The 21,319-nt window shown below is 53.8% G+C and overlaps 1 protein-coding gene across 6 annotated transcripts in view; it reads right to left on the reverse strand.

Annotated features, from left to right (window-relative positions):
- LOC102460040 (uncharacterized) overlaps positions 1–17,673 on the reverse strand; it is a 41,224-nt gene extending 23,551 nt beyond the window's left edge. For 3 of the 6 annotated variants that reach the window (XM_089781957.1, XM_089781956.1, XM_075897440.2), the window contains exons 1-9: positions 17,339–17,673; positions 15,625–15,767; positions 11,597–11,894; positions 10,882–10,979; positions 6,487–6,586; positions 4,136–4,261; positions 3,339–3,464; positions 509–613; positions 64–252 (exon numbers count right to left, since the gene is read on the reverse strand). In XM_089781957.1, coding sequence (XP_089638083.1) covers positions 64–252; positions 509–613; positions 3,339–3,464; positions 4,136–4,261; positions 6,487–6,586; positions 10,882–10,979; positions 11,597–11,894; positions 15,625–15,683 — 1,101 coding nt within the window. In that variant the 5' untranslated portion in view covers positions 15,684–15,767; positions 17,339–17,673. The remainder of the gene's footprint in view (positions 1–63; positions 253–508; positions 614–3,338; positions 3,465–4,135; positions 4,262–6,486; positions 6,587–10,881; positions 10,980–11,596; positions 11,895–15,624; positions 15,768–17,338) is intronic. The other 3 variants (XM_089781955.1, XM_089781953.1, XM_089781954.1) reach the window with 3 other exon arrangements.
- Positions 17,674–21,319: the final 3,646 nt, after the last annotated feature.

Here is a 21,319-nt window from a genome sequence, read left to right on the forward strand (position 1 = left end):
CAGAGCTCACGGAGTGGGGCTGGCGGGTGACACTCGCGGCTCCCTTGTCACCCAAGGAGTCACCTGTCTGAGGGTCACCAGCTCCTCCTTCATCAGGACCGTCTCCTGGTCCTGGCGGTTGGCCTGGGCCTTGGCATTTGCCAGTTCCACGTGAAGGTCGGACACTTGGCTGCTGACTCCCTCGCGGCTCCGCTGCGCCCGCTCCAGCTGCAGGGTGAGATCCTGCACCTGCTGATGCAGCGCCTCCTTCTCCTGCGGACCAAGCAGGGCGGTCACCTTTCCCTGCTGCACCTTTCCCTGAGCTCCCCGGCCTGGAGTTCCCTGCCTAGCCAGAGAGAGGGAGCTCACTCCGTTCCTCCTCCCTCTCTGCGCTGTCCGGGCTGAACTTATCACCCGGGTATCTAAGTTCCCTCCTCTCCTTCCCCCCCACTTCCTCCTCTTCTGCCAGTCACTCCCCATCCTCCCCATCACTGCCGGCCCTGCCCCCTCTCATGTGCCCACTCAGTACCTTCAGGAACCTCTCCCTGTCAGACAGGGCAGGCTTCAGCTTCAGGGTCAGCTCAGATACTTTCTCCTCCAGCTTGGCCACCTTGGAAGTCAGCAGCTCCTTCTCCTGTCCAGGAACATGGCACATCGGGGTGAGAAAACACCAATCAGAGACAGTCACGGATCTGGGAGCCCTTCTGGGCATGTGAGAGAAAGTCACGAACAACCAGGGAAATAGCCTGAGCCACAGAGCCACGGCCTCGTTCAGGGAAGGAATCTTTTGGTCTACCACTCACTAGTCTAATCCGCCTACTCGAGATCCTTCACCCCTACCCAACCACTCCCACGTCGCATTCCCCTTTCCTGAGGATGCGCATAGAGAAGCTAGCAAAGCCCAGCTGCAAGCTCATCTAACTGAATGGGGAGCAGTTTAAAACAAACAAAAGGAAGTTTTTCTTCATGCAGCGCACAGTCAATCTATGGAACGCCTTGCCAGAGGATACTGTGAAGATCAGGACTTCAGCAGGGTTCAAAAAAGAGCTACATAGATTCATGGAGGTTAAGAACATAAGAACGGCCGTACTGGGTCAGACCAAAGGTCCATCCAGCCCAGTATCCTGTCTACCGACAGTGGCCAGCACCAGGTGCCCCAGGGGGAGTAAATTGAACAGGTAATGGTCAAGCGATCTCTCTCCTGCCATCCATCTCCACCCTCTGACAAACAGAGGCTGGAGACACTGTTCCTTTCCCATCCTGGCTAATAGCCATTTATGGACTTAACCTCCATGAATTTATCTAGTTCTCTTTTAAACCCTGTTATATTCCTAGCCTTCACAACTTCCTCAGGCAAGGAGTTCCACAGATTGACTATGTGCTGTGTGAAGAATAACTTCCTTTTATTAGTTTTAAACCTGCTGCCCATTAATTTCATTTGGCGACCCCTAGTTCTTATATTATGGGAACAAGTACATAACTTTTCCTTATTCATTTTTTCCACATCACTCATGATTTTATAGACCTCGATCACATCCCCCTCAGTCTCCTCTTTTCCAAGCTGAAACCTCAGTCTCCTCTTTTCCAAGTCTCCTCTTTTCCAGTCTCTTTAATCTCTCCTCCAATGGGACCCGTTCCAAATCCCTCATCATTTTAGTTGCCCTTTTCTGAACCTTTTCTAATGCTAGGAGATCTTTTTACTGTTTGGTTAGGTTAGGTCCATCAATGGCGATTGGCCAGCATTTGTCAGGAAATGGGTGACAGGAGAGGTGTCACATGATGATTCTCTGTTGTGATCCCTCCCTCTGGGGCACCTCCATTGGCCACTGTGGGCAGACAGGATACCGGGCTGGATGGACCTTTGCTCTGGCCATTCTTAGGTTCTTATGAAGCTAATGTTCTAGCCCGGGCACAATCTGGATTTAGGCCAGGACACAGAACTGAAATTGCTTAGTGGCAGGATCCAGTGAATGGCTGGACATACATTCTCATTCTCCCAGACCTGCGCCGTGCCTGACCCTGCTGACCATGAGCTGCTGCTGGCTACCCTGACAGAGTCGGCACGAGTCCAGGGCAATGCACTAACATGATTTGAGCCGTTCCTGGAGAGAGGCACCCACAGAGCAGTGATGGAAAACTGCATCCGCCTCCACAAGGATCGATTCTCTCCTGGTTCTTGTCCATATCTACAGCAGCCGGTAGGCGAACAGACCCGATGACATGGACTTCAGGGCTAGCCGTATGCAGATGACACCTAGGTCTATCCGTCCTTCACTACACATGACCACCAAGAGGGCCCAGTGCTCGGCGAGATCCTCTCGCGGATGAGGAACAGCTGGCTGATGCTGAGCCAGACAAACCAAAGTGAGGTTGGTGGGCAGAAGAGAGAATTTTGAGGCGTCTGCAGCCACGTAGGCCTTGGGATGGCCTTGTTATTGGGGGTGATTCAAGATGGAGCAATGAGCTCCCCCAAGAACTACAGACCATCCCAAACTTCACCGCTTCCCACTCCAGGCGTGGGGCGCATTTCTTTATCTTCTCTAATATAATCCCCAGAGACTCACAAACAAATAAAAACCCTACCAAAACAGGGCCCTCCATTCCACCCTCTGGGGAGGAGACTGAGTAAACAGTATGTGCCTGAGAGGTAGTAACATTGTATTACTGGGAGGTGATCAGACACAACTGTGATGAGCACTGGATACAAACCTGCGTAGAACAGATCCAGGCCTTCGCCCCCACACGTGTACTCCTGGAGCACTAGACAGATTAGCTCTTCTTGGGTCAGCCACAAGAAAGCCCCCACGTATTTAACCCTGTCGGACTTCCCAGCCAATAAGGATCCCCAGTGCAGGTGCACACTAAGGGTGCGTCTACACTGCACTCTAAACTCGAAATAAGATACGCCAATTGCGCTACGCAAATCGCATCTCGTCTTTTGGTTTTAGTTTGAAATAGGTTCTTTCGAAATTCGGCACGTCTACACAGTACCAAATTTCCAAATAAAGCGCTATTTCAAGCCATCCCTTCTCCCTCGTGCAACAAGATTTACTGGGATGGCAAAATAGCACGTCCGTTATTTCGAAAATTATTCCGAAATGCCAGGCGCGTTCCTTGGACGCAGAGGTATCCCAAAATAGCCGTGGAGTGTAGACATAACCTGAGTCACTTCCTCTCACCACAGCCCCATCGGACACAGCTACCCATTCTGCCCGTCCTCGCACTCCAGTGTGCACCAGGACAGGTGCACGCACACACAGAACAGTTTGTCCTTCTGGTACTTGTGCTGCATCAGCCATTACGTCAAGGGGAGACCTTGTTTCACTGCACAGACCCTCTCATTTCCTGCCCATCCGTACCTGGCTCGTGCTGCTGTAAGCCGCCTGGAGTCTGCCCAGTTCCTCGTGCAGTGCTTTTGTCGCCTGGAGTGAATCTGTCACTCTCTCGTTGGCCTTGGTGGTCTGGCTGAAAGCCAGCAGTTGCCCCTGGCAGGCAAAAGGAGGAGGAAACCTCTGAAGTAGGAATGTGGCCTGAACCCAAACCGCTGAGCGTCTGGGGTAGCGAAGCTCCTCTCTCCTCCGGAGAGCAGCTGGAAGAAGGGACACCCGGGCCGGGCACAACTGAAAGGTGATCGCTTCGAGTCCAGGCAGTAGCAGGACTCAAGCCTTCATGTGTTTTTGGAGCCGGAGTGCGAGGTCCTGCCCCACTCTGTTGCTAACTGTGTCTGGGTTTTGTAGCTTATGGATTCAGTACAGATGGGTGCCTAATAGTGCAATGAATTCTCTTTCAGCTCTCAGGTACATCTACCCCTCAACAAGAGACCTGCTTGGGATTGGTCCTGCTTTGGGCAGGGGGCTGGACTTGATGGCTCCTGAGGTCTCTTCCAGCTCTATGATTCTGCTGCCCAGCCATGGCTGGCTCAGGGCTGGTGATCCGGGTGTGTGGGGCTTGTAGTCCTTTGGGCTTGGGTTGAAACCTGGGCCCTGAAACCCACAAGGGGGGAGCGTCTCAGTGTCCAGGCTCCGGCACGGGCCCAAATGTCTACATCTGAGCCTTGTGAATCAGCTGACTCTGCGGCCCGGTGTTGCACCTGTGGGTTTTTCTTGCGGTGCAGATAGCGATGGGGGAACCAAGCACCATGGACCCACAGACTAACCTCTTTGGCTGAGTTCAGCTGCTGGGCCATTTCATCCCGTTCTGCCTCCAAAGCCTTCATGTGTTCCTTGTAATCGCTCAGGGTTTCCTGAAGCGCTGTCATTTCTCGGTTCAGTTCCTCCTTCCCCTACAATCAACACAACGGCTACACCCGTCAGCTCCGGGGAGGCACCACCGGAGAACCCTGCGGCCTGCTCAGAGCTGGGGGAACAGTAACTGCGGGATCCGTGGAGATTTAGGGGCTAAAAGCTGCCTGGTTTGGGTCGCTGCGGCCACGTAGACAGAGATTTTTGACCATTATGATAATCTCGTCTGACCTTCTGTACAAACCCGTTCCTGCCACTCCTGGTTGCAGGGCAAGGCTGGAATATCTGACCCGGGTGTCACTCACAGATGCTGACACCAGAAGGTAAAGAACCCAGGTGGTGGTGGGTTCGCTTTGAAAAGCTCGTGAATGTGAAGTCGGTCTCGTGATTTTGGATCCCGGGGCGTTGGCCCTGCGGAGATCTGCTCACCAAACCGGGGCTCTGTGCCTAACAACTCCTGCCTCGAATGGCTACTGTGCCCGAGTCCGAAAGAGCGAGTGTGTCTGTCTGCTGGAAATACGACTTGTACGCCTGCCACTTTAAGAGACAGACTGCCAAGTACTCCCTGCCTGGCCCTGGAATGGAGCGGAGCTGCGCTCGGCTTGCGGAGGGGAGGGGCGGGAGGAGCACAAGCCTTGGGCTATATCCAGGAGGGGGGTTCACATGACTCAGCGCCACCTCTGCAAAGTGTGTCCCTTGCAGGAGCCAGCCCAGACAGATAGCAGGGGGCCGTCCCCTCAGCCCCTTTCAAGGCGATTGCTCCCTAGTCCCCGCTCTGCCCTGAGCTCAGAGACTAAGACTGGACCTAGCCTGTGTGCAGAGCGGGCCTGGCAGGGAAGCAAAGGGCAAACAGATCTGTCGGCCTGCCTGTGGGAGATCCACGATCGGCCTGGCCTAAGCTCGAGGCTCTGATCGCCGTGCTGGTCCCTCACCTTGTGGCTTTCCAAAGTCTGCCCAGATCCCCAGCCACCAACAGCAGAGAGCCCGGAGGTCACAGCTCCCTCTGCCCCGCCCTGTGCTATATTTAGTGCCTGCTTCTGCTAATGATTTCTGACCTTGGGGGGGGGGGGGTTGCTGCTTGGGAATTGACCGTTTCTGGCATAAGCTGGGAGAGTCACGTAGCAACGCCCAGGCCCCAACACCGAGCACCCCAAACATTTACCCCGGGGGACAGGGGAGAATGAAGCTCCAGGCCTGAAAAAGCCTGCAGAGATTCTAGGAATCAGACACGTAATAGTAACCCTGTGGCCTTCCCACCGCCCCAAAATGATGTCACCGCTGCTGTGCAACCCCAAGAACTGCCGCCCTGCTCCCAGGCCGCATCCCAGCGCATGCGATCGCCGGTGTTCCAGCACAGCGCTCGTTACTGTGGGCCGTTGAATATGCCCCTGCCCGGGGCTCTGCTTCCTGCTGCATGCAGTGCTGCCTCGGAAGTGTCTGGCCCAACGCCAGGTGACAGCCTCCGTGGTCCCCCCGTGCTTCTGAAAATTGCCTTGTGAATACGCATAACTGGAGCGCAAAAAGCGGCACGTGGCCTATTTTAAAGCTGCGATCGGCAGGGTGTGCCAATCCTGTTTGTGTGCCTGTCTCGTCCTCGTGCGCGCAGTTAGAAAGAGACGTGTCAACCTCTTAGAACGATCCAAGTCTTCGAGTGGAAGCCGTTCACGGTACTTGCAGAAAAGTAACGGCCCAGGTCTCAATGACCTTTAAAGGGGTTGTTTTTCCTGTACGTTCAAACTGCGGTTGGTCCGACAAAGCCATGTGACCATGCACCCTGGTGCTGGATTTAAAGATGCCAGCGTGTAGCCTGCTACACGATTAACCGATCAGCCTTGGCTTATTGATTAATCTTATCGACTCCACGCACGCCCCCCGGAGCCAGAGCCGATGCCTGTGAGGAGCTGGCTTTAAGCAGGCTCTCCAGGAGCACCAGATATGCCTCCCCCCACTTCTGCTGCTTGGACCTCCCCCACGGACAAGGGCTGCTGCCAGACCACCCTTTGTCCATGGCTAGCCTAGGCCACCATGGACAGAGGCTGCTTTGTGGCAGCCTCCCTTGCCCCTTCCCCCCCACAGCAGCCTCTGTCCATGTGGAGCTCGGACCCCCTCCCAGACAGGGGCTGCTGCCACCCCGCGCTGCTGCTTCTGGCCCCATGGGACAGGCTGGCAGGTGGGCAGGCTCGATGGCATGATCAGCACGCCAGGTGACCGTCCCAAAGGGGGTCTCTGTGACAACCACCAGGAGGGTTTGCCCACCCTTCCTTACCGCAGATAGCCTCTGGCTGGGGCTTGGGGAGACCGGGCGGTGGTTCATTCTGCTCAAGCAGGATTTGGCTTTGACCACTTCCATCTCCAAATTAAGGATCCTAAAAGACAGAGACAGCAGCTCCACCCCCTTCCCTTCCGTACATCCCAATCTGTCCCTTTCCCAACAGATCCTCCACCCCCAGCCACCATGTCCCTTAGTTGAGCACCACCTGACAGCTGCTCCCCGTGCCCCTTGGAGAGATGCTCCTGTTGCGTTACTGGATTTTAAGGGGAGCAGCCTGATCACTGCTGCACCCCTGGGGGGTGTAGTTGGCCCAAAGTCTGTACAAAGGGGGCCATGTGAGGTGTCACATGAAAGCTTGTGTTCTACTGATTCCATGTGTTCTACTCATATAACTGTCTGGTGTCTGTATGTGGAGTTCTGAATATGGGCTCTGTGCTGGTGTTGAAATGTTCTCTGCCTGAGACAGAGATGAGCCTGGCCTGAAGAAGGAATGTCCAATGAAAGACTATGCTAACTAGCAGAGCTCCAAGGACAATGGCTCACACGGTGCCCAATACACACCTGAGGAATGCGTCTGGGAACCTGCAAACCAGTCAGCATCTACTAGCTGCTGGCATGGGGCACAGAGAGAGGTCACTTGGCCATGTGACCCGCTCCAGCTTGGAAGGTACCAGGAATGGATAGAAAGTGCCATGAGGGAGATCCATCTAGTCTTCAATTCTGCCACTGATCCCAGATGCAGCCTCGCAAGGGACAGCGAGCCGGGAAGGACCGCTGACCCGTCCTGACATAGGACGTACACCAGAGACTTCTAAGCTGGCAGTTTGTAACATCTCTGCTGAGAGCCTGCATCAAGAACTGAGTGATTGGTGCATGTAACGGCCTCCCTCTCCATCTTTTCTTTCTTTTATTAATAAACCTTCCGATTGTAGATTCTAAAGGATTGGCCCAGCGTGGTCTTGTGAGTAAGATCCAGAGTGTAAATTGACTGGGAACTGTGACTGGTCTTTTGCGACCGGGAGAACCCGTTCGGGGTAGGTTCAATAACCCCTCACCTGCGTTAGGCCCAGGGCTGATTGTGGCACAAGGAGAGCTGGAGTGTCAGAGGGGTTTTGCTTGTGAGGCTTCCTGCTGGCCGGACAGGCAGCTGAAGCGCTCGGTGACTGGTTTGTGGCCTGTTTGGGAACGGTCGCCAGTCAGAGGCTGTAAGGAGCCCTGATTTTGAGCAATTCGCCATGAGCAGACGCCCTCAGCAGTGCCCAGACCCGGCCTGGTCTGTCACAGCCCCAACCTGAACTACCTGGTTTTCCCAACCCCCATGTTCACTCCCCGCCTCTCAGCCAGCCGCTGTCCCCCATCTGCACCGCACCCCGCACCTGGAGGGGAAAAGCAGGGCTGAACAGGTGAGCTCAGGGCTGGCAAAATGTGCCAGGCTGACTCATGGACTGGCCCTTTGCTGGCAGGTACGAGGGATAGAGCAGGGACCTCGCCAAGCCTGACCTGAGGGGAGTTCATTCAAACCCTGGCCTTGCTGCTGAGCACGCCAGCCAGGGAGACAGCTGCTGCCAAACCCAGGAGCTGCGCTTGTGGTGTGGATGCTGGTCCAGCAGGAACTGGGCTGAGACCTTCCACAGAGCAACCCATCCCACACAAGCCAATAAACGCCCCGCAGGCGAGAACTTTCCTTCACTCCCCACCGGCCCGAGCTGGAGCTGATGTGGATGCCTAGGGGTGTCTCCACCTCCAGGTCTGAGCCACCCAGCCTCCAGGTGGGAACGTCTGCCCCACGGAGAACGCAGGCCACGGAGGGAGGGCAGAATGGTGCCTCCCTACAAATTTAGGCTGAGATTTCCGGGGTGCCTAAGGAGGTTAAGTGTTCAAAATGTGGTATCTTAGCATTGGTATAAGAACAGAAGTATAACAATGGCGGTACGTCCTATAAAATGATTTGGTACAAGTCCTGTGTACTTCTCTGGACAGCCGCCCTGGCTTCTTGTTAGTGTTACAAATTAAGCTGTGCCTCTCGTCTGCACTGCAAACTACATGACATGACAAGTATCAGAGGGGGAGCCATGTTAGTCTGAATCTGCATAAACAAAGAGAAGGCCTGTGGCACCGAATAGACAAACAGATTTATTGGAGCATAAGCTTTCGTGGGCAAAGACCCACTTCGTCAGATGCATGTGAGGAAGTGGGTTTTTGCCCACGAAAGATTACACTCCAATAAAGCTGTTCGTCTATAAGGTGCCACAGGACTCTTCGTTGTTTATACATGACGTGTTATTTCTGTAGTAACTATACAACCCTTTCGAAAGTGAAATCCCCAAGGCACTCCCTGGAAGACCCTTTGGCAGGAAATTCTCTGGAAAAGGTTTGGCGGGAGTGGAGGATGTGCACTAAATGTGCACTAAGCCACCACCAGTGCCCAGACGGTCACGCACGAGTGAGAGCCTTGAAGACAACCAGGAAGCATCCATCGTGCTGGATGCTAGAAACAAATGAGCAGAACTGACAAGCTTTGGAGACAGGCAGATGCCCACAAGAGTGAGAGGACAAACGTGATAAGGACAGGTGGTGACCCTGAGAGTCACCATCAAAGGAAAACTCAGAGATTAACACCCTGAAGGATCAAGGGTTGCGACGTGCCACTGCAAAACCTACAGACCCCAATGAGAACGTCCAACTGTAAAAACGGGGTTCAGTCTGGCAGAGCATCGGATCATGACTGACAGAGCCCAGCTCCTTGCTCCCGTTCGATCTAACTGGCCACTAGATCGCCCTGAGCCACGGCAGACTAGTAACTATAAGGTCGTCTGCAGGGGGGGTGTGTCTGTGTCTGTGTGCATGCGTGCACCATGACAGACTAGTAACGATAAGATCGTCTGCGGGGAGAGTGTGTGTGTGTGTGTGTGTCTGTGTGCATGCATGTGTGTATGCATGTCTGCAGGGGGTGTGCGTGCGTGTGTGTACATGCACCATGACAGACTAGTAACTATAAGATCGTCTGCAGGGGGTATGGTGTGGTGTGTGGGTGTGTGTCTGTGTGCATGCGTGTGTGCGCCACAACAGACTAGTAACTATAAGATCATCTGCGGGGTGTGTGTGTGTGTGTGTGTGAAGATCCAGTGTGCTTCTTATGATCATAACACAACTTCTGGCAGCCTAACTCCTCAAGGTTCCTCTGAACCCCCCACTCTAGCACAATGATTTCCCATGCTAAACATGCTCCTTAAGCTGCCCTCTTCAAGGACCCGCGCTGCATCCTATCCAGGGGGAGGTCGTGTTAGTCTGCACCCGCAAAAACAACAAGGAGTCCCGGGGCACCTTCAAACTAACAGATTTATTTGGGCACAGCTAGCACGGACAACCCCCCCTTCATCTGATGCATGGAGTGGAAATTGCAGGGGCAGGCCTCGCTACACTAGCACATGAAAAGAAGGGAGTTCTCTCATCAAGTGGGGGCCCAGTGCTAATGAGGCTCCCACGCCCAACAGTTGATGAGGAGGTGGAGAGAGCGAGGGGGAAAACGGCTTGGCTAGTGAGTCAGCCATTCCTAGTGGCTTCTCAAATCCAGATGAATAATGTCACGTCTGCAAATGAATTGCTGCTCTGTGGCTCCTCTCTGCCGTCTGGTTTTCACTCTTTGTGGTGGCGGTTGTTGGGGGGCGGCTGCTTTGAAATCTGCCCCTGGGTGGCCAGGGAGGTGGACGTGCTCTCTGACTGGTGTTTGTGTGTTCCTGCTCTCGCTGTCTGATTTGCGTCCATTTATTCTTTGGGGCATGGATTGTTGGGTCTGTCCAATGCCCATGGCTGAGGGGCACTGCAGGCACACGCTGGCATCGATCACGTTAGCACAGTGTTTCTTAAACTTTTTAAGACCAAGGAACACCAAGAATTTTTTTTTCAGAAAAAAAAAAAGGTTGGGGGGAAGTTATTGAGAAAAAAAAAAGTCGCTTGTCCCTTTAAGGGTGGCCATTTTGAATTCTGTTGTTCTCCGCGGCACACCGGTGTGTCACAGAACACAGTTTAAGAAACACTGCATTAGCAAGTGTGCAGGTGAACGAGCCCCTGATGGCCTGGCTGATGTGATTAGGTCCTATGATGGCACCACGTGGGTTGATATATGGACCGAGTTGGCAATGAGGCTTGTTGTAGGGACTGGTTCCTGGGTTAGTGTTTCTGTGGGAGAGTTACTGGGGAGTTCCTGCTTGTGCCCGAATAAATCTGAGAGTCTTTACGGTGCCCCAGGGCTCCTGGTTGTTTCTGCGTCCTCATCTCTCTGTGTACGTCACCTCTGGCCCTGATCCCAGCTGCCTACAGTCGACGTTCTCCTTGCTGACTTCTCAGCCCAACGCCTCCCCATTCCTGGCCCCCCAGCCACACGCTTACTTCTCTTGCAGGTCGCCTCTCTGTTTCTGGTCTTCGTAGCGGGACAGCTGCAGCCAGCTCTTTTCCCTCTCGAGGTTGGCGAGGGAGCTCTCCATCTGCTGTGGGCAAGGCGAGGTCAGGAGAGAACTCAAAGACACACAGCGTGGTTTTATACCAGCTCTTGGAGAGGACAGTGCCAAGGGAAGGCCACCCTCTCTGTGACAGAGGCCGGACCGTTCCCAACGGAGATAAGCCAGATGCTGCGGCAGCCCCCTCTGGCGTGTACCCCTCACCTCCAGGATCATCCTAGCTCCCTACAGGAGAGCGCTTGCCACGGGACTCAGCATCGCTAGTGCAAAGCCCGTCTACGTCAGCGAGAGGGCTTCCGTTAGCCTCCGCGAGCACTGAGCACCCCAGCATGCCCAGCGCCCACTCCATTCCTCCGGTCCGCATCCCCCTGCGGAAGGATGGGCCCACCCATGCTCCCGACATCCCGATGGAGCCGCCTGCCCAGATCACGGCGCTGCACTGGAGCAGCTTGGAGTCGCTTTGACTCACTGGTCCGACCCGATCCCAAGCCCCTGTAGCTCCTATTGAAACCAGTGAAGGATGCGGGTGCTTAGCACCTCTCTGGGCCAGCCCCAAGTCCGGAGGACATAGAATCCGCAGCTGCTCCTTGCCCCAATCGGACAGGTCCTCCTCGACTCCCCCAGGCTTTGGAGAGACTCCAGTTTACCTTCTGCTTAAGGGAAAACAGCTCAAACTTCACCCTGTTGAGCTCCAGCTCTTCTGTCTGCCCCTCCGTCACCCCAGGCGGGTCCTGCAGAAAGGCCCCCGGCTCTGCTCCCCTCTTCCCATTCTCCAGAAAGGATGCCCGCAGGTCCAGCACCGATCCACTCCACACCCTTCGAGCCAGTGGCTGCATGGGACCATATTCTTCTGCGCCCCCGTCGGGGAGACGAGACAAAGAATGTCTCCTCCTGATTGGTGGGCTGGCGTGCTTCCTGGCATGGTCCGTGCCATTGGTTAAAACTCTGCCAAGAAAGAGATCCGCCCTTTTTATTTTAACGACTGTCTGGAAGGCTGGGGAAGGCAGAGTCAACAAGCGACCCCCAACAGTGACAAAGATGATCCCTGAACCATTGTTCAGACTTATCATACCTCTCTCCCTTAAAGGTCATCTGGTGCAATGGATTATGGGGCACATTTAGGAAAAATATCTATCCAACCCCTTTTTCCTAGGAGACTCTATGGACAACGGGAGAGCTGGTAGGATGACGTCAGCTCAGGTCAAAGGTTAATGGAACCCAATTGGCTGAAAGGGGGAAGGACTTTTTATTCACATCGTAAAATCCTTTGGTTTCTGTTTGTTTTTAAAAACTCCTATTTAACTCAAATGCCCTAAAAACAGTTGCAAGAAAACCTCTTTTTGTTAGTCAGCACCTCCCCTCCCCAATCCTTCAGTGGATGGCTGAGAGAGCTCACAGTGAACATTTGATACCTCCTGGGAGACCTCCAGCAAATGCAGAGAGGACCAGATTTTTGTTCCCAAGTGTGTCCTAAAAACTACTGTGCTAGATGCAGCATTGCTTTAAAGGAGACATGGCCGGCCGGGGGGGGAATCTGAGAGCCAAAGGCCACCACTACACGTAGCTGAGCAAAACCACAGCCTCCCTTTCTGCTGGGAGTGAGCAGGGCTAGCTCAGGCACACACCTCGCAGCTCACACTGCTTCTGAGCGGGCCCGAGCACCTTCCCTTCCCTTCCCTTTGATGTGAGTGGGAATTGCTGGCGCTTAGCACATCTCCGGATCCGGCCCCCCAGGGGGGAGCAGCAGGAGACAAAAGTGTCGCTGAGCGATCGTTACGGCCCTTGTGCTAGTCCAGTGACTCCAGAGATGCGGTGCCGCGGGCCAGCGGGTCCCAAGCTGTTTTACACCGCGGCCCAGCAAACCCACTCCCAAACTTTTGGCAGGCCGGTGACGTTATTTGCATGTTCATTATGCAAATAATGAATATGCAACATGCAAATAAAATGGTACCGTCTGCCAAAAGCCCTGGCCTCCAGATCCCCCCAGGGCCAACCCTAACCCCCCGAGCCCTGCACCCCTCCACTACCCCTCAGTGCCAACCACTGACCCCAAAGTCCCCAGCACCCAATCCCTCCAGTGCCAGCCCCCCTACCCCTTAGAGCCCCACTGCACCCAACCTCTCCGAGCCCTTCCCCGTGCTAGCTCCCCATCCCCAGATGCCCCCCAGTGCCAGCCCTAACCCCCAGAGCCTCGCACCCCTCCACTACCCTCAGTGCCAACCGCAGACCCCAAAGTCCCCAGCACCCAATCCCCCCAGTGCCAGCCTCCTGCCCTCCGAGCCCCCCAGTGCCAGCCCCCATCCCAAATGCCTCAGTGCCAGACCCCTACCCCTTAGAGCCCCATTGCACCCAACTGCTCTGAGCCCTTCCCCATGCCAGCTCCCAGTCCCCATAGCCCCCCAGTGCTAGCCCTGCTCCCATAGCCCCCCAGCACTACTAGTCTCAACCCCACTGCCAGCCCCCCACTCCAGATGCCCCAGTGCCCCTTAGTGTCAGCCCCCTGCCTCTTATAGCCCTCCACTCCCAGAGCCCCACAGCACTAGCCCCGCCTTCAGAGTCTCCAGTGTCTGCCTCGCCCCCCTCATCTAGCCCTGCGCTGCCTCCCAGTCTCCAGCTGAACACTGTTGCCTGGTCATGGCTCCTCTAAAACAGCTGTGATGGACTCATAGACTTGAGGGCTGCATCTAGACTGGCAAGTTTTTCTGCAAAAGCAGCCACTTTTGCGGAAAAACATGCCAGCGGTTTACACTGGCAGCTTGAATTTGCGCAAGAACACTGACGATCTCATGTAAGATTGTCAGTGTTCTTGTGCAAATACTATGATGCTCCCGCTCGGGAAAAGCCCTCTTGTGCAAATGCTTTTGCGCAAGAGGGCCAGTGTAGACAGGTAAAAACTGTTTTGCGTAAAAAAGCCCCGATGGCGAAAATGGCGATCGGGGCTTTCTTGCGCAAAACCGCGTCTAGATTGGCACGGACGCTTTTCCGCAAAAGGTGCTTTTCCACAAAAGCGTCCATGCCAATCTAGACGCTCTTTTCCACAAATGCTTTTAACGGAAAAACTTTTCCATTAAAAGCATTTGCAGAAAATCATGCCAGTCTAGATGCAGCCATAGACTTTAAGGTCAGAAGGGACCATTTTGATCATCTAGTCTGACCCCCTGCACAATGCAGGCCACAGAATCTCACCCACCTCCTCCTAGAATAAACCTCTCACCTATACCTCAGATATTGAAGTCCTTGAAATGATGGTTCAAAGACCCCAAGATGCAGAGAATCCTGCTAGTGACCCATGCCCCATGCTACAGAGGAAGGCGAAAAACCTCCTGGCCTCTGCCAATCAACCCAGGAGGAAAATTTCTTCCCGACCCCAAATATGGTGATCAGCGCAGCAAAGCGCTCTTCTGTGGCTGGGGAGAGACCCCGCCCCTGCCCAGCACTTGTTGGCTGAGAGGCGGGGCAGGACTTGCCTCTCCCAACAGCCGCAGCGGGAGTGGGGTACCCCAGCCCCGGCCCCCAGAGCCGCGGCGGCCCAGCAGTGGGCTACAGACTGCTGGTTGGAAACCACTATCATCAGTGGCGGCCCGTCAATGCAGGCAAACTAGGCGTTCGCCTAGGGTGCCAAGATAAATGGCCGTTGAGGGGTTTGGAGGCGGAGGCGCCGATCGTGCGTTTCGCCTAGGGTGCCAGTTGCTGGCAGCTCGTCTAGGGCCACTCCTGGCTACCATAGAGCCACTTGCAGTCCTGACACCTGACCTTGTCTTGTCCATTGAATTACACTGAGATCCTGCTAATAAAACCTCCCACCCCTTACGTAGGGCAAGTGGAAATGGAAATGCCTGGACTGTCCGTCACCTCTGCTTTTTGCTCCGGGCTTTGTTTGAGAAAACCGGAGTCATAGGAATGCTTGTTAACCCATCCTCCCAGTTGGGATGACTGGATAGATGGGTATGCAGGGGGATAAACAGATCAAGCAGTCAATCTTGGACATTTTTCCTGAGAAAGTTCTCAGGGGAAGGACACATTTCCTATTTTAAAAAGAAATTAACCAAAGCCAGTCACTCCAGAGTATGACTTATGCTGCAATATCCCCCAGCTGGTGCAATTTCAACTCGTGTCATTGGAACAACTCACTGCACACAAAGTAGCACTGCCCAGTAACCCCGAGGTGTGATGTAAGAACATATAAATTGCCTGCCTGAAATGCACCAGTGATGAAACTAACCCAGTCCCCTGCCAGATGCTTTCGAGGAAGGACAAAAACTCTTCAGGCCCCTAGCTATGCAGGGCTAGACCCGGCAGGGAAATTTCTACCTGGCTATATGTGGTGATCAGCTTCTGATCTGAAGCATGAGGCTGAATAACTCTTGTTTTATCTCACCTAGTGTGACTGGAGGGGCTATTTGTCCCGTGTCCGATCCAGTTTGAAATGTATGAAGCAACTTGATCCAATAACACAGCAGCAGGGAGTTCCAGTTGTACTTACTGCTCAAGAAAAGGATCTGACCTGCTCTGTGTTTCTTTCTTTCCTGCCATCCATCCATCTAAGCTTTATACAAGAAAAATTCCTTGCAAATCTTTCCAACCAGCATTTTTCCCCACCCCTCAACCACAGACATGTCCACTCAATTCCCACGAGATCCCTCCCATCCGAAGCTCTTTTCAAAACTGAACTTACATCCCACTATCTACGGAGTGGATCCCTCGCAAAGGGCTCATGGACCTGGCTCTTTCCATGTGCCTGGGGCCCCTGCTGCACTCTCTCCATGCGCTGTTTGGGTGGCTAGGCTCCCAGGGTCCTGATGTCCCGTTCAGAGGGTTCTGAATGAGGCGAGGAAGAGAAGACTGAGGCTGAGAAGAGGGGTGTACCACTTCACGTTGATTCATACACTCACATTCTCCCTTTTTCTCCCCACCCGTCCCACACTGGAATCGCTCCCTGGCAATGTCAGGCATGTTGCTTGAACAAAGACAGTGACTTGTGAGAGCAGCCACTAATAAGCCCCAGCCTCCCCACAGTTGTGGCAATGCAGGACAAGGGCAAAGCAGCTGTGCGAGGAGGAGAGAATCTGGGGCATGGCAGAGGTGGCTTTGGTGGCAGCAGTGGGATCACAGCGGTGCTGTCATATTGCCCTCGGAGCAACTGGAGTGTGCCAAGGAACCTGGTCCCAGACACACCGTCAGCAGCACATTCCCCTGCTTTATCGGAGGGCTATACGGCATGCTAAGCAGAAGGCCGGGGTGGAACATGACCCTGTAGCAGGGATCCTGTGAAGCCCCAGAGGGAGGTGTCTGGTCAGATCACTGGCCCTGTTACCTCTCCTGACAAGCTGTTTGTGTCGCTCCTCTCCAGCTCCGACATGGAACAGGGCCGAGCTGCCCGGGGACAACTTCTATAGCTCTCAGGATCCTGGCCAGCCCAGCCTGAGGCCCCCGGGCTATGCTGGAAGCAACCATCCCCGCTGTACCGGGACGGCAGCCCAGGAAAGCTGCTCCGCTTCTGGTGGGCCATTTACGGTACGAGGGAGGGGGACGCCCTCCCATGAAGGGTCAGCAGGGCAGCTGAGTCTCAGGTATGGACGTTTGCTTCACATATGGCACTTGCCCTGCGGCCTCTCTCAGGTGCAGATCTGGGCCCCCGGGGGAGGCGTGATCCCGCCGTGGCGTGGAGCGCCAGAGGCCTGTTGCCAAGGGCAGCAAAAGGAAGAATCGGGCTACCCAAGGGGGGAATTTGAACGGGATCCCTCACCCTCTTGGGCCACCTCCAGGCACGTCCCAGGACCCTCGGCTGCCTTTGCCAGGCACTGAGCTATGGGGCAGGACACCGGAGAGAGGGGAGAGGAAGGGGCTTGCGGCAGCATCGTCCCTGGCCGGGGCCCCCGTGGAGCTGAAGAGCCCTGAGAGGCCGGAGTGTAGAGGCTCCTCTCAGACGTCACGGCGATGAGCACAGCAGCCCACAGACAGATGGCTGGCGGAGGAACGCCCGTGTCCCACCTCGCGAGGCTGAAGGCCCCTTTACCCTACCAGCCACGCAGCTCGAGCGCCCCCCCCGGCAGTCCCCCAGGGGAGGGGGAGCGACCCAGGCGCCAACGCCACGGAGGGAAGCTCTGTCCACAGACCTGCAAGTGGAACAGGAGCGGGCAGATGAAGCCCGGTGGTGGTTCCTTGGCAACGTCAGCATGGGGAGAGGCAGAAGGAGGAACCTTTGCCCCTGGCCCTCCAGCTCCAAAGGGGACCCCGTCGCTATTCCCAAGGCCCTGGCTCCCCCAGCGCAGCGTGGGCACCGGGAAAAGAGCCAGCCATGAAGCGGCTGCGCCCTCTGCTCCCAGCTCTGGCCAGGAGAAAGGCGGGCGCCGGCGAGGGTGCGCACCGAGCGCGGGGAAGCCACTTACCCATCCGCGAGCCTCCCTGCAGGCCCCGGGGACCCCGCTGGATCGACTCTCCTGGGTGCCTCCTCGTTCGGCTCAGCTGCTGTACTCCCCACCTCTCCCCGTGTCAGGAAACACAGGACTGCTGCTGCCACGGCAACGGCGATGGCAACAAGCTTCCAAGTGCCTGTTCCCCCTCTCCCGATAAACCGGCTCTGATTGTGAAGCGTAGGCGGCTGTCAGCTGGGAGAGCGGCAAGGGCGCCCGGCAGAGATACTCACCCGCCACAGCAGGCCCTACGCCCCCTCTCCTGGGGCCCCTCGCCTGCCACTCCTATGCTCAGCACCTCCCTGGCAAGGCAAGAAAAACTACCCCAATCCTGCCCCACCATTTCCTGGGCCCCCAGGAGCATGGACTCGGGGTGGCACAGTTGAGCCTACATGAGGGAACTGGGCTATTCGGGTCCTCCATCCACAGCAGCAGCAGGAGAGGAGGGTCGTCAGAACCAGGGAATTTGCAGCTAGCCAGCTCTCCCAGCCAACCCCCTCCTTCACAGCGAAATCTTATGCCTCTAGGTCAGCCTTCCTGCAGTAACTGTCTTGTTAAAACACAGAAATCCAGCCACCCTCGGGGGGGAAGACAGAAAGACACGGACGTAACCTCGAACGCTTGACTGGCAAAGATGAGATAGGTAAGATACTGCCCCAAAGAGCTTCCACTCTAACTAGCGATCCAGAGGGCAAACAGAGGCACAGACACAGAAAGTGACTTGCCCAAGGTCACGCGACAGGACAGTGGCGGAGGGAAAGACGGCAACTTCTTCTTTGATTTATAATTCTCTGAAAGATTCTATGTAAGTGGCTTACAATCTCCCTGGAGTAACTGACTCTTTTCTAGAATGAGATGCGACCGGTAGAAAATCATGTTGGGGGCATGGCCGTTTTCTTTCAATCACCTCGTTTTATTTGCAGCCACACGTATGATGCCTTTCCACCCGCTGCTTACGCTATACATCCCTTCACAGACACCATTTACTTCGCGCTCCACATTCCCCACCACCCGCACGAGTCTTCTGATAACAATTAGCTTCCAACACTTCCATCAAGGCTCTTTTACATGCTATTCGTGACTCACTGGCTATTAATAGCGGCAACTACCGATCCTTTCATTAGCTTTTCCTTGACACTCATGTTTGCACTCAAAAGGGAGAAAGAAGGCTGGAAATCCAGCCCTGCTCTGAATGCTGGCAAACTAGCCATGTCAGGGATTGCCAGATGCAGGAATAAAAGCTACCACCCCTCCACGTTCAAAAATCAAAGAGGCAGGCCAAAGTTCCTGGTAAACTGGGTGCTTGTGCGGCAGTTCAGGAGAGATTCCAATGCCACACAGCTGATTAACAGAGCGCCCACAGCTAGATTCTGTGTTTCTGTTGGTGGTGCACATTTACACCTGCCTCGGTGCACATACAGTTGTTCCACACATGAATGGAAAAAATCTGCACATGGATGGACAAGATTAGAGGGAACATTGAGGCAGGCTGCAAAATTATGAGACTTTTTTTAAAATATCCATGTTGGGTTCTTTTCATTTTTCTTCTGTTCTTTGAGACTTTTCAAGCTTTTCTCACAACCTTGAGCATGAGAAGCTTCTTTTAAATAAAAATGAAAGGCAGGTGTGTCTCAGGCTCACATGACTCCAGGAGCTGGGACTTTAATAAGAAAAACAACAAATACAGTGAGACTCATGATCAGATCACGAGGGTTGGCATGATCCCTTAAACGAGGTAAGCAAGCCAGATGCTGTCAGCCCCCACCATGGCATATCCATGGCACAGGGGGCTCTCTGGCAGAGCCGCAGGCTGGCTCCTTCGCCCCCTCTTCCCCGCACGCTGAAGGAAGCCCCAGCGTAGGATGCATTTTAAGGGCAGTGATGGCTGGGGGCATTTCAGAGCAGGGGAAGCGGGTGGTTTGCTACACACACAGCAGCGGGTCCCAGCAAAGGGGGCACTGGAGGCTGGGGAGGGGAGTGTGCTGAAGCATTTCAGGGCAGGTGGGAGGGAATGCTGCACCCCAATGATTCTGTAACCGAGCAGCAGACAAGTGAGAGCTGCTTAGAGCTACTTCAGTCTGCACCAGAAGCCAAACCTGCCCTCAGTAGGTCTTGAATAGAGGATACACTATCCCCTTCTCTTTCCTGGACCAGGGATGAATCTAGCTCAGTGACCACTCACATGTGTACGTGTGTGTGCTGCACGCGCGCACACATACACACATCCATGGCCGTGAAACTGGTGGCTCTTGTTTGCTGTTGTTGACTCTTCCTCTTTTGACTAGAGTCCATGGGGATCTTCCCCTTCCTATTTTGTTTCAAATCCGACCGCCCCCACTTGTCCCTTATATAACATCTACATTTTTTTTTCAAAGCATTTTGCAAACATTAATTCATGCAACAGCCCTGTGAGGTGAGTATTAGAGGGCCAAATTCATCCCTAATGTAATTAAACTCGGTGGTTCTCAACCAGGGGTATGCAGGGGGTACTGACAGGTCCTTCAGGGGCTTCATCAGTTCATCTAGATATTTGCCTAATTTTACAATAGGCTGCGTAAAATGCACTAACAAAGTCAATAGACACTAAAACGCAATGCAATGATTTACTGCTCTGTGTGCTATACCCTGAAATGTGAGTACAATATTTATATTCCAACTGATTTATTTATGATTCTATGGTAAAAAAGAGAAAGGAAGCAACTTTTTGGTTACAGTTTGCTTGGGACTTTTTGCATTTTATGTCTAATTTTGTAAGCAAGTCATTTTTTAAGTGAGGTGAAAGTTGGGGGGTACACAAGACAAATCACACTCCTGAAAGGGACACAGGAGTCTGGAAAGATTCAGAATACATGTCCTGTAAGCTGAGTGCTTAGGCAGCCACCCAGGAGATTCAAATGCCACCCCGCTGATTAGCAGAGCAGCCACAGTGCCCACAGCTGGCAGCATGTGTTTCTACTGATGGTGCACATCCACACATGCCTTGGTGCACATAACAACATTTAATCTGCACATGATGGAAAAAATAGAGGGAACATTGGTTGAGAGCCACTAACTTTCAGCAGAATTACACCAGGGATTAGTTTGGTCTATGAGCTCTATATTACCAATTCAGACACTGAGCTTAAGTGACTTGCCCAAAGTCACTCAATAAGTTGGGGCCGAATTGGAATCCAAATTAACGAAAGAGTTCTTGTCTCTTTTCTAGCCGCACACTCAAATTCTGGCTCTGTTTCTCTAGAAGAGCCCTTAAGAAATAGGATCTAGATAAATTAACACAGTTTGAACTAAACCTACTTTTGAAACCATTTTAAATGGTTAACATGAGTGAATTGTTATGAACATGTGCACAAGTGTGCAAATAGCAATGTACAGACTCAAAATGACATTGCTCTTCCTGGAATGCATAATCAGATGGTATTAAATGGTGGGTGGTTAAAACCCCAATGGCGGACATACCCAAATCAGTAGAGTACTGGAAATCCACAGATATCTGCTTTATATCTGTAGGTATCTGCATCCAGATACAGCTCATTTTTGCGGATATGGATGTGGATATCTAGAACCTTGCAAATCTGTGGATATTTGCTTTATATCCTCAGGTATTGGAATCCATGGATGTCAATGTGGATAGCCGCAGCTCATTTTTGCAGATACAGCTGCTAATGAGGATACAAACTTTGTATTTGTGCAGGGCTTTGCTGGACGGGGGCGTTCAGGGGGACAATTGCTAGGAGGTGATCTTGGTGAGAGCCGAGGTGGGGGGTATAGCAGTTGTCAACACTTCCTGCAGATGCATGGAAGCCTGAGGGTCCCACCATCCTTGCCTACATAGGAGGGGGATGATACCCCCACCCCACTTGACAGTACAAGGCGAGTAAATCCTTCTCTTTGAATCCCTTGGGAGTAGAACATCTAGGCCAGGGGTGTCCAAACTTTTTTCAAAGAGGGCCAGATTTG

Source organism: Pelodiscus sinensis, chromosome 14, assembly GCF_052426305.1.
Source record: "Pelodiscus sinensis isolate ZL-2025 chromosome 14, ASM5242630v1, whole genome shotgun sequence".
Lineage (NCBI taxonomy): Eukaryota > Metazoa > Chordata > Testudines > Trionychidae > Pelodiscus > Pelodiscus sinensis.